The sequence below is a fragment of the Lepidochelys kempii genome, chromosome 3 (assembly GCF_965140265.1).
Source record: "Lepidochelys kempii isolate rLepKem1 chromosome 3, rLepKem1.hap2, whole genome shotgun sequence".
NCBI lineage: Eukaryota > Metazoa > Chordata > Testudines > Cheloniidae > Lepidochelys > Lepidochelys kempii.
This window is the reverse complement of record NC_133258.1, coordinates 114,625,459-114,638,571: the sequence shown is the minus strand read 5'-3', so window position 1 is coordinate 114,638,571 and position 13,113 is coordinate 114,625,459. Positions and strand designations below refer to the sequence as shown.

The window sequence follows — 13,113 nt, the reverse complement described above, 5'->3', positions numbered from 1 at the left end:
CAAAGTGGATGTAAAATATCAACAGAGCAGAATGGGAGCATTTTATACCTATTTCTAATTCACTTTTCACTAGTTTTTTTTTTTTAAAACTACACAAGGGTCAGGATAATAGAGAAGCAGATATAACGTCTGGTCTGCACACACTTTTTGTATTGGTGTAACTCGGTTAGGGGTTTGGGGTTTTTTGTTTTGTTTAGTTAAACCAAACTAGTTATACTTGCACAACCCCTAGTATGAAATGCAGTTACACTAGGTGCCACCTACTCATGTATTTTATTTCCCTTATTCTACTGGAATAATCTACACCAGTAGAAGTGCCTTTATACCAGTATAACTGAAGGGCACCTTAAATATTACACAGGGTCCTTGGAGGTTGTTGGAAGTTTTGCTTAGTCCCTTGTACGGTCTTTAATTTTCCACGAATGATTCAGCACCTGCCTCTTGATTTCTCTTGAAAAGTCTACAAGGAAGATTTTACATCTAGGCTGTTACATTCAATTGAGGCTTTGAACAGTGTTCCCTCTGCTCAACACTTGCTTCACTAGTGGTGGATACACTTGAATAAAACAGAAGACATTTCACTGACTGCCATATTTAGCCAAATCAGAGACTATTGTAGTGGTTTCAAAGCTGAGAAAACCTTGAAGAAAGTAGAAGCACTGCATCTAGCATGGTATTGCTGTAAACCTTTGCTCAGATGCGAATATATAAGCTGTCTGTTGCTAAATTTCTATGTGTTATTTGTGTTTTTAATAGGGCTGCCAGTAGAAGGGGGAAAGAAACTTGTTTTGGTGTACAAGTCATTGCACAAGCTTAAAACTAAAATCAATGTTCTTCTTTGAGTGAATCAATGTTTTTAGACTTTCTGGGCTCCAGCTACCCACAGTTCACAGCTTGGGATAGGCATAGATTTAAACTCTTGCCAAACAGAATTCTAACACACTTTGACTGGCCAGTACTGATAGGGCCAAACAGGGTTAAAACCATGATGTTCTAATAAAGGTAAAGACATAAGTTAAACACTTTTAGAACTACTTTAAGATGATTTGGCTCAAATATAGCATCCACCCAAACAGTGTTTAGATTCCCATTTGGCCACAGTCAAATTAAAAGCATGTTTGAGGATTTTTGTTTTTAAAAAAATCCTCAATTTTAAGGCCATTGTAAATAAGGTCCATGTCCTCAAAATTCTTAACTATAAACAGACAAGCTTTCATGTCAAAGAGTGAGGATAATGGTATGGATTATTTACTTTATCTGCAATCAAGGTACTGGTACTGATCAATTCTAGTTCTACTTATTCCAGATTGCACACTACATTTTCAAAGATCTGACAAAAAGGATCGTTGCTCTTCAGTTCACTGCAACATCTTCTGCTGAAAGCAATAGAAGACCATATAGACTTCAAAAGACCTGTCACAGATTTCACTCCAGATGCAGCTTCGTACTAAAAGACTGGGTGGTTTGGTTTTTGTTTGTTGTGGTTTAGTTTCCTGATTAGCCAACATTTAAACTGCTCTCCACAATCAAATTATATAGCTTCAGTAGGTAATAAACATTCTGATTAAAGAATCTGTTTTCACATTCCAGTATTCTAGTACAGAATCTTTCTGAGATTTCAGGTACAAGCTAAAATTCTCTCTTGATCTTAAGTTCTAAGTCTCTCAACAAACAGTATCAAATTGGTAGCATACCTAATGATCTGTATGCCATCTGGAACTTGAACTGCTAGTTGATCTAGTAGAACTACTAGGCTGGCAAATGAGGGAAGAGGTTGAGACAGTTGCTCAGTTTTCCCTTGAGTTGGGGTCTATAAACTTAACCCAAAAGCATTAGCTTTTGAAGAAGCCAGACTTAAAATAGCAGTTTGTTTTTGTAAGTCAAGAAAATAGTTAAATCAAGGTTGCAGACTTAAAGACAGTACTCAACATGAAGATTCGTTGGCTGAATCTGCTTCATTTTTAAAGGTTAAAAATATGATCTTCACATTAGTGTCCACTGCAGCAGTAGATGGCTGGGGTACCATAAAAAGAAAATGATAGTTGCCCCATTTCTGCACCACATGACTCGGAGACAAAACACGTTGCTCAAAAGAAATGCACAAGTGAAGCAGAATAAAGTTAGTAATTACTAAGACCATGTGTACACGATCACTTACATCAGCAAAACTTATATCACTCAGGGTGTAAAAAAAAAAACCACACCTCCCCCATCCCAAGTGACATAAGTTTCACTGGCATAAGTGATAGTGTGCACATCACTATGTCGATGGGAGAGCTGCTCCCGCTGACATAGCTACCACCACTCATTGGAGGTGGTTTAAATATGTCGATGGGAGAAGTCTCTCCCATCAGCATACAGTGGCTACAAGAGAAATCTTACTGCAGCGCAGCTGCATCAGTACAGCTGTGCCACTGTAATGTCTCTAGTGTAGCCAGAGCCCAAGATAGATATACATTAGCTATGGATTTGGGGAGATTGCATGAGCTGTAACTGATTTGGTGCAGAACACAGTTCATATCACTTTGCCTGCCACAAGTTTAAATCCTTTTGTTTCTCTAAACACTCATACTGTTGCACTTTACAGAAATGCCATTGCAAAACAATGACTGCACTTTAGCAATGATGTGTTCCAGAGTGCATGCAGTATCTTTGTTGTGCAACAACAAAAACACACCCTTAGATTAGGAGTAAATCTTTTAACTTTAAAAGTTATCCTATCCCCCCCAAACTTAGTTTGATTGTTCTTCCTCAAGAAGGATTTCCATCATGCCAAGTTTAAAGTTCACTCTTTCAGTCATTTGAGTTAAAAACATAAAAGAGACAGGAAAATATTCTTATGAGGGGAAAAGTGTAGTTTTTTTTCCCATTCAGCTTGGGACGTGATGTTATAGCATGTCCTCACCTTGAAATAGCTCCACCTTGTGTGTTCTTGCAGCATTGTTGGGGCCCTAGTTTCAGGCACCCCTTCTTCTGGTTACTTCCTCCTGATGGCTTGTCCGTCTGGGTCTTTTATGTGATTTAGCCGAATGGCCAGGTTATAGAAGTTCACTCCCCTTCTGAGGTAACAAGAAGTCCAACTGAAAGTCCACAACAAATACCCAAACTTACAGTTCTTCTGCCCCTCTCAGGCTCCACTGAAGTCCTCTGTTTCTTGGTCCCTACTCCTAGCCCCTGCAAAACATCTCTTTTGTCTTAGTTCCTCCCCAGCCAGATTTCCCCCACTGCTTCCCTTCCCGAGGGACACTGGCAGCTTCACTTAGGGGCTACAAGTAGCTGGGAGATCCCTATCTCAGGGCTCCCGCAGGGGTGCCTACTCTGTTCCTGTGGATCTCTTCTAGAACACCAGCCCCAGGACTGGCTCCTTGTTCCAGAGGCTCACCACAGGAGTTTGCTTACTCTGTGGCTCAGCTCACAAGCCACAGCTAGTCCCAACTTGCTGGGCTTTTCCTGTGGAATTGTCCTTCCTCCTCTGCAATCTCTCCCTCTAGGCTGAATTCCCAGCTCTATTTAAGAAGTCCCATATAATTCTCTGCAGCTGAGATCACTAATTATCATTAAGTTGTTATCACTGTCAGTTGAGGGTAAACTGGTAGGTCACAAGTGAGGCTAAGCCCAGCTTGATTTAAAGGGCCAGCCAGCCTGTAACAGGTGGTGAGCCAGGTTAGCTCAGATTTTCTATTCAATCTCAGTGTAAAGATGGCGTTACTGTTTTATGACAGGCGCAACCCCAAAGTAACATTTATCAAAAAGTTATCAAAAATTAAAAGGGCGATGAATAGAAATATCAATTTAGCTTGTCATGAATAAATGTTATAATGAGCACAGTGTACAAAGTCTTGCTTTGGATCCAGAATCTGAAACCTTTATCATGTGAGACTGACAGAAGAAAAATAAATATCCTCCTAACTGTACTTATTCAAGGAGCAGCATAGAAAATGCAAATTGTAGCTAAGTCCCATGTTTACACCTAACCTATGAGGGTAGCTAAAAGAACACACTAAATTATGTCTTCCTGAAGCAGGGAGGACGAGTTAGAGAAAACATGATCAAACCATTCTTTTGTCTCTGTATTTGATGCGTATCAAGTGTTTGTGGTGGAAGTGCGAGTCTACCATAAAAATAATAAGAAGCATTATTCAGTTATTCTTCAGAAGAAACAAAAGAAAATACATCTGCAGATCCCAACATACAAGTGACAGCAACAAATCTTTCAGGAGTGTCGTGTGCTGAAAGTATCCAGAGGAAATGTTCTCTGAGTGTACTTGGAATGTTTTGTGTCCAAGCCTACAGAGTCTTACATTTATGTAATGCCTTTTATCCAGAGGGTAAACAAAGATCCCAACAAAGTTTCTTCCATGTATGTACAGAGTAGTTTGTAGTTACAGTACTTGTGTGAAATCATTATGGGCCTGAGCCAAACTTTGCGAGCCCAAGCTCTGGCCTGAGCTGCAATGTTCGCTCTATTTTTAGCATGCTAACTGAAGCTGTGCTAGCATTCTAGAAAGCTCACTCCCAGCTGCAATGTGGACATACCCTTTAAGTCAATGGGAATCTTTCTGTTGACTTCAGTGGGCTTTGGATCAGACCCCAAATAGATACAAGCAATCTGCCAGTGAAGTGTAGCCACTTCTGGGATGGAACACAACAGCATAGAGCAGGGGTCGGCAACCTTTCAGAAGCGGTGTGCCGAGTCTTCATTTATTCATTTTAATTTAAGGTTTCATGTGCCAGTAATACGTTTTAACGTTTTTTAGAAGGTCTCCCTCTATAAGTCTATATATTATATAACTAAACTATTGTCGAATGTAAAGTAAATAAGGTTTTCGAAATGTTTAAGAAGCTTTCAATTTAATTTAAAATTAAATTAAAATGCTGATCTTATGCTACCGGCCCGCTCAGCCCGTTGCCAGCCTGGGGTCTGTTCACCTAGGCCGGCAGCAGGCTGAGCGGGGCCTGCGGCCGGGACTCCAGCTGGCAAGGGGCCGGCAGCCAGAACCCCAGACCAGCAGCGGGCTGAGCAGGGCTGGCAGCTGGGACCCCAGCAGCTCAGCCCACTGCCGGTGTGGGGTTTCGTCCCCCGGCCCCTGCCAGCCAGGACCCCGCTCAGCCCGCTGCCGGTCTGGGATTCCAGCCCTGCCCACATAGAGTGGGTACCTCCTTCTCGCTGGTTCTAGCCCATTCTCTTCCTCTCTCTCTGCACTGAGCTGAGAGTGGGAGTGCACTGAGCATAGGGCTGGGGCTGAAGGAGCAGGCTGAGGGTGGGAGTGCACTGAGCACAGGGTTTGGCCAGGAGTTAGAATGAGGGAGGGAGCTCAGGGTTGGGGCAGGAGGTTTGGGTGTAGAGTGCTTACTTGGGCAGCTCCCATTTGGTGTGAGGGGTGCAGGTGGGAATGTGGGAGGGGGGGTGCAGGAGCTCCCGTTTGGTGCTCAGGGTGGGGGTGGGAATGTGGGGGGTGCAAAAATCAGGGCATGGGTGGGCTGGGCATGGGGGAGGTTGCAGGAGTCAGGGCAGAGGGCTGGGGGCATGTGAGGGTGGTGCTGGAGTCAGGGCTTGGGTTGTGGCGGGGTACAGGGGTCAGTGCAGAGGGCTGGGAGTGTGTGGGGGGTGCAGGGGTCAGGACAGGGGGCTGGGGTACGGGGGGGTGTAGGGGTCAGGGCAGAGGGTGTGGGCTAGGGTCGTGGGGGTGCTCCCAACCCCCTGCCCAGAGCGGCTCACAGCAGGGGGCTGGAGGGGATATGCCCTGATTCCACTCCCCCTTCCCAAAGGCCCTGTCCCCACCTCTTCTCCACCTCCTCCCCTGTTGCTTCTTCCCCTCCTCTCAAGGGCGATCAGCTGATCGGCAGCAGGGAGAGAGAGGAGGAGGGGCAGGAACCCAGCATGGCAGGGGAGGGGGGAGCTTGCCTGCCCTGCAGCAGCAGCTGCCAGGACCAAGCTTCTTCACCCTGCCCCCGCGTGATGGGGGTGGGCCAGAGAAGAGCGGGCTGGGGCGGGCAGGATTTTTAATGGCACGCTGCTGCCTGCCGGGGTCCCGGCCACTGGCCCCGCTCAGCCCACTGCCGTCCTGGGTTCGGCAGTGGGCTGATTGGGGCCAGCGGCTGGGACCCGGCAGACAGCAGCATGCTATCTTTGGCACACGTGCCATAGGTTGCCAACCCCTGGCATACAGCAATGATGCATGACAGCTGGAAATGAAATGAAGAAAATTAAGAGGAAAACTGCATCAATGAAGGAAATGAAAAGGAAAACTGCATTAATTTGTAAACTGCACGTGGCATTTAGCTAGGCAGACAGGAATTACCCAAATAGGAATGGCCAGAGAATGAATCATAGAATATCAGGGTTGGAAGGGACCTCAGGAGGTCATCTGGTTCAACCCCCTGCTCAAAGCAGGACCAATCCCCAATTAAATCATCCCAGCCAGGGCTTTGTCAAGCCTGACCTTAAAAACTTCTAAGGAAGGAGATTCTACCACCTCCCTAGGTAACGCATTCCAGTGTTTCACCACCCTCCTAGTGAAAAAGTTTTTCTTAATATCCAACCTAAACCTCCCCCACTGCAACTTGAGACCATTACTCCTTGTCCTGTCCTCTTCTACCACTGAGAATAGTCTAGAACCATCCTCTCTTGAACCACCTCTCAGGTAGTTGAAAACAGCTATCAAATCCCCCCTCATTCTTCTCTTCTGCAGACTAAACAATCCCAGTTCCCTCAGCCTCTCCTCATAAGTCATGTGTTCCAGACCCCTAATCATTTTTGTTGCCCTTCGCTGGACTCTCTCCAATTTATCCACATCCTTCTTGTAGTGTGGGGCCCAAAACTGGACACAGTACTCCAGATGAGGCCTCACCAATGTCGAATAGAGGGGGACGATCACGTCCCTCGATCTGCTCGCTATGCCCCTACTTATACATCCCAAAATGCCATTGAAGGCTAGCAGCCCTACTTTTTGAGTATAGTGCTATGAAAGTTTAATGATTGTTTCAGCTAGAACCTGGATTTTTGTTCTCATGTAAATGACAGTAGCTTCAGCAAATAACAAGCCTATGATTTCCTAGCTAAACAAATAAAGGCTGTTAAGTTCAGCAGCAGAGTGTTTCATGGCCCAAGTATTCAGTAGTTTCTAAGGGGAAGGTGTGCTGCCTACTGAATCACTAATATTCAAAGTCCTATAGGACTGTGGATTCTCCTCACAGGTCTATACAAATGCTGATCAGGCCTGATCCTGCTTGGCCTACAGGATCTTGTGAGATCACAGCCGTAGATATTATGACTGCTATAAAAATGAAAAATACTTTATCTCAGCAATACAAATCAGAATTTCTCTACCTTTTTAGCAGTAATTCTTGGTATACTTGGCAAACCTTAGACCAGTGGTTCCCAAACTTGTTCCACTGCTTGTGCAAGGAAAGCCCCTAGTGGGCTGGTCCGGTTTGTTTACCTGCCACATCCGCAGGTTCGGCCGATCGTGGCTCCCAGTGGCCGCGGTTCACTGCTCCAGGCCAATGGGAGCTGCTGGAAGTGGCAGCCAGTACGTCCCTCGGCCTGCACCGCTTCCAGCAGCTCCCATTGGCCAGAAGCAGTGAACCGCAGCCACTGGGAGCCACGATCGGCCAAACATGCGGAGGCAGCAGTTAAACAAACCAGCCCAGCCCGCCAGGGGCTTTTCCCTGCACTAGCAGCGGATCAAGTTTGGGAACCGCTGCCTTATACACGTCAGTATTTAATTCAAAATGATACGGCAATATTTCAGAAATTGCAGCCCTTCATAAAAACATATGGCAATGACTCTTATAGCATCATGTATATTGTCAATAAATATTATGAAAGCAACTAAGAAAGCTAACACCGCAGAGAAAATTATAGTCTTGTGTGGGATCGAACTGATTTTAAAGTACCTGTCTTTGGAAACTGCTTTATTAGAAATTGATTAAGCTAAAATTTTGCATTGAAAGATCCACTATTCTCCTTATGTTGAAGAGATAAGTGTTTAAAACATGGGTACCCTAGCAGTGAGTATAGTATAAGTGCCTAGATGGCACAATCTTTTGGCCAAATTAGTTTAGAATTTCTGTTCTAAAATGTACAGTGTCAGAAAGTCTTGTACTATGGAAGTTTTTCTGAATGGGATGTAGAATAAAATTAAAATGGTTACTTTATCCTAATGCAAGAAGGTATTTTCACCACACCTTTAACATTATTTAAATAAGCATCAGCGTACAGCTTTAATTTTATGTATTAGATATTTGAAGACTTATGTGGGGCAGTTGTGTAGTATTTGCTAACCATTTTAATAATGTGCAATTGTCTTTTTTTCTAGATGAAGAAAATAATGCAAGTGCTGGAGCGGCATGAAATTCAGCCTTATGAAGTTGCACTGGTTCACTGGGAGAATGAAGAAATTAACTACAGGAGAGGAGAGTAAGAATTTTTATGCATCCTTTACCCAAAAACATTCCTTCCCTACCTCTCCTCCAAAGGAGTAAGATAAGTGTTTTGAGGGGTCAGTAATATGGGCTACAAACACTAAATACATCGGTCTTAATGGAGTATGCATTAATGTTTTCTTGAAAAATATGGCTTTGCAGCATTACTTGTGATCTTGATTATTTACTGATCTCACTAAAGTAGCAGAGTAATCTCCATGGCTTCATAATTGTAAGCGCTCTTCAGCAGTCTCAAATGGAAAAACTCACACCTCATGAGGGCAGATATAAAGGAAAGGTGCATATTGAGACAGCTCTGATACAGAATGGTCATCACAAGGAGTACCTTGCCTTCTTAGCTACATTGAAGTACACTGAAAACATAACAGTTTCTAATAGGGGTAAAAGTGGCATATTATGGAAGAAGATGTGTGACCTTTCTTGACTTGGTTGCTTGTTAAATCATATCTTGAGATCATGATAAGCTAAAGTTCTTGTTCAGAAAGATTTTTCATTGCAAATCATTGCTATTTCATAGAATACATTGTATTTAGTCATTTGTAGTACAATGCTGCTACATAAGATGGTCAGTTTCATAGCCAATGGAAAACTGAATGTATTGTAAATTATGGAATCTGTAACTATTGAATTGCTCCATTGTTTTTAGCTTCTCCTTCACCAGCATTTGTACTTTACATTTCGGATGCTTCGCAGACTCTGAGGTGGGACTTATGCAAGGCACCTTGAAACTTGCAGGACTTATGACTTCTACTTTGCTGCTGACACACTGAAGAGAGCTGTTGGGGAGGAGTATCACAATTCAAGAAGGGAAAGGAGCGGAAATAGAGTGACAGAACAGAGTAGGAGAGATAAAACAAGAACAGTGAAGTAGAAAGAGAGAGCACAAGAGGGGAAGAGAAGTGAGTGGGAAAGAGAAGTCCATAGTCCTGCTGTTTCTCTGAATTTTCTCAGTAGTGTTGCAGTTGTTGTAGAAGATACTAATATTAGGTTTTTGCAGAGGAGTTGCTGGTGTAGAGGTTGAAGAAAGGGCTCCTGGTGGGTTTTCTCTCGCTTTAATCGTGACTGAGAGCAAAATGCAAGGAAGTAAGATGGAGCAGTCATATACACTGCTCCATGTTTTTAAATTTTAAAAAGATGCATGAGGAATTTCCTTGTGTAAAGGATTCTACCCTGACTCTTCATTTTAGAGGTGACTTAGTCAATGAATATGTCTCAATCCTATTTTTACAGAGGCCAGTCAAAGCTCCACAGAGGAGAAATCTTGTTAAATTCTGACCTGGATATTGATGAAGTAATTCTGCAGAAATTTGCCTTTTCAAATGCTCTTTGCCTTTCTGGTAAGCTAATACTTTATGTAGTTTCCAATTTTACTTAAGATTGTGAAATGCCATCACAAATTTGGACATATACAATAACAGGGATGGAGGGAGAAGATGACCTTAAGCAAACTTTATATATGTATCAAATGGTGAATGTCTGTTTTCCATGTGGGTACCTGCTGTTTTCACATGGGTTACTCTCATTCATGAAAGTGAGGTATGCACATAAGTTGCTAGAGGCTAAATGGGAGGATTACTCTCATAGTTTTTAACTTGTGTTTTGTAAATTGGAGCCCTACTTCAATCACAGGTAAATCTTTTAAAACAACATGCTTGAGGAAACATTTTTTTTTTTTAGTTTACATCTTTTCCCTTCCCCAGCCCTAAATACTCTTCTAGTATTAGATGAACTAGAAGATAGCAGCAGTTTGTGCTTGGCGCACATAGAGTTTAATGGAATCTTGAAACATTGGCAGATAGGCACTGTATTTTATGGTTACTTGAAATCTGAGACAACACATGAGATGTAATGTGCTATTTTGTTAATTTTTTGTTGCAGTAAAACTGGCCATTTGGGAATCATCCTTGGATAATTTTGTGGAATCTATCCAGTCAATTCCTGAGGTGAAATTTCTGTTTACTTGGGTTGTTTTTTTTTAAATTCTTTGTAAAGAATTAATTTTATCAGGAAAGAGATATTGGGAAAGCATTTGAATGGCTAATAGATTTGACTGTAAAGCCAAAGCAGGTATAGAAGCTCAGAGCATCTGCACTGGGTGGAATAAGGAAAGATGTTTAAAACCTTTTTTAAAGGGAGGTGATTGTCTGCATGCAAAAATGTTTTCACACAGGTGCACTTGCTAGAACATGCATGTGCATGTACAATAAAGTATCTACCTTTTCAAAATTCGGTCAGAGAATAGTGCAGCATCCCTGATCTAAATCAAAATCTAAATCATCATGAACTTGATTAAAATCTCAAATGTGAATAACTCAAGTAAAGAGTTTTCCTGATATTTTAATTAAATCAAGATTGCAATGTCCCATATCACTTATGTAGAAACCACAGCATTGAAAGCACAACTCAGTGACTTCTTTCTCTGGGGAAAGGGGTGGAAAGCCTTAGCCAGTCTCTTTAAAAACAATTTATTCACTTTTTTTAAGCCTCTCAAAAGAAGAAATTAAGAAAGCTCAGTAGTTACAGGATAAGAGAGAAAGTTCTATCATATGTTAGAAACTGAATAGAGACTAAACAGTATAAAAGGGAATAAGTGGTCCATTTTCAGCCTGACAAAAGTTTTAACAAGGGGTGTTCCAAGGGTCTGTGTTAGGAGTGGTGGTGTTTAATATATTGATCAATGATCTAGAAAAAGGTTGACCAGTTGTATGTGACACAGCAGGTTACCAAATTATTTAGGTAAATCAAGACTATAGAAGACTAAGGATCCCTAGAGCGACCTAACAATGCAAGCTAAATGGGCAGTAGAGTAGCAGATGAAATTCAGTATTGATAAATGTGCAGTAGTGCACATTAGAAGGAATAGTTTGAACAACTGGTACAATGCTCAGTTTGTAGGATTCATGGGTTTTTTTTAACCGAGCTTAAATAAAATAAGCAGTTATGGAATGTCTTTGGCTAACGATTTATCACTAACTTCTCTGCAGATATTAAAATCAAGAAAAAAAGTGAAACTCTCTCATGCTGATGTAATGCAGAAAATTGGGGAACTCTTTGCCTTACGGTAAACTTTTTTTTAAGGGCTCACACCCTATCATTTCAAAAAGTATATTAATAGGTTCTTAGAGTCCCAACACCAGAAAGAAAGAACTTCTGTGGCCCATGATTAAAGGATTGGCAAACATTCCTTATAGTGATAATCTCAAGGAGCCCAATCTATTTAGTTTAACGAAGCAAAGGCTAAGGGATCATTTGAACCCAATTTATAAGTATCTACATGGGGAACAAACATTTGATAATGGGCTCTTCAATCTAGCAGAGAAAGGTATAACACAATCCAGTGGCTGGAAGTTGAAGCTAGACAAATTCAGACTGGAAATAAGGTGTACTTTTTGAGCAGTATGGCTAATTAGCCATTGGAACAGTTTAGCAGGGGTTGTGTTGGATTCTCCAAAACTGGCAATTTTTAAGTCAAGATATGAGGAGTTTTACTGTGATAAAAATGATTCCTTTGTTGTGTCCCTCTCACAAATCACGTAAGTCTGACTGTAATACACATTCCTATATATGTCCCATACAACTTACATTCAGTAAGTTAACAGGTGGAAGGGGAAAAAAGGACTATGAAGACACACAGCTATGATACGAACACTACCTGCTAAGGCTCTGGATTTCATATCCTCACCTAGAGGAGCCTGTTGCCCGTGGGCTGGGGGAAGCTATTGTTAGTGATCCTGATAACCGTCCCAGCATTCAATATCTGTTTTGTGCTGGAGGTGGGAGATATTACAAAGTAACTTTGATGCTGTTGTGACAGGCCTGGGAAGGTGCTTCACACTCAAGTCTATTGTTGTTGGTGCTCATCACCTGAGGCCTAAGCATTCTGTCACAATAAGTTTGTTTATTTCAGAACCATCTGTCTGTACTGATTGCTGTATAGCAAAAAGTGATTCATTCATGAGGGTCTAGTGACTTTCCATATTCTCAGAACAACCAATTTAAGCAATTCTTACTGTTTAGTATTAATCTCCTGTCCTCGGATTTGTATTTTCTATAGGGAATAAGGGGAAATACTTCATACAGTGACAGTTGATGTTTTTAAAATAAACACTGTAGAAACTGGTAGGAAACTGAATAAACTTTAATCATTGCTTTGAAATAGCAATATAAATATTTGAACCTTTAACTCCCTAAAAAAAAATTTTAACTACCATAACCATCCTTCTTTAGGCACTGTATAAATCTGAGTTCAGACCTGCTGATAACTCCTGACTTCTACTGGGACAGAGAGAATCTTGAAGAGCTTTATGACAAAACCTGTCAGTTTCTCAGCATTAATCGCAGAGTTAAAGTAAGTTTTTCACACTTAGGAGGTTCTCCCTCACCCATAACAACTACATAAGAACGGCCATATTGGGTCAGACCAAAGGTCCATCTAGCCCAGTATCCTGTCTTCGGACAGTGACCAATGCCAGATGCCCCAGAGGGAATGAACAGAACAGGTAATCATCAAGTGATCCATCCCCTGTTGCCCATTCCTAGCTGGCAAACGGATGCTAGGGACACCATCCCTGCCCATTCTGGCTAATAGCCATTGATGGACCTATCCTCCATGAATTTATCTAGTTCTTTTTTGAAGCCTGTTACAGTCTTGGCATTCACAACATT

The 13,113-nt window shown here is 42.0% G+C and overlaps 1 protein-coding gene across 8 annotated transcripts in view; it reads left to right on the top strand.

Moving 5' to 3' along the window:
* Positions 1–13,113, top strand: part of RMND1 (required for meiotic nuclear division 1 homolog) — a 51,763-nt gene that overhangs the window by 31,309 nt on the left and 7,341 nt on the right. For all 8 annotated transcript variants that reach the window (XM_073337659.1, XM_073337665.1, XM_073337662.1 and 5 more), the window contains 5 exons: positions 8,322–8,422; positions 9,679–9,785; positions 10,327–10,391; positions 11,433–11,509; positions 12,676–12,796. In XM_073337659.1, the coding sequence (XP_073193760.1) occupies positions 8,322–8,422; positions 9,679–9,785; positions 10,327–10,391; positions 11,433–11,509; positions 12,676–12,796 (471 nt within the window). The remainder of the gene's footprint in view (positions 1–8,321; positions 8,423–9,678; positions 9,786–10,326; positions 10,392–11,432; positions 11,510–12,675; positions 12,797–13,113) is intronic.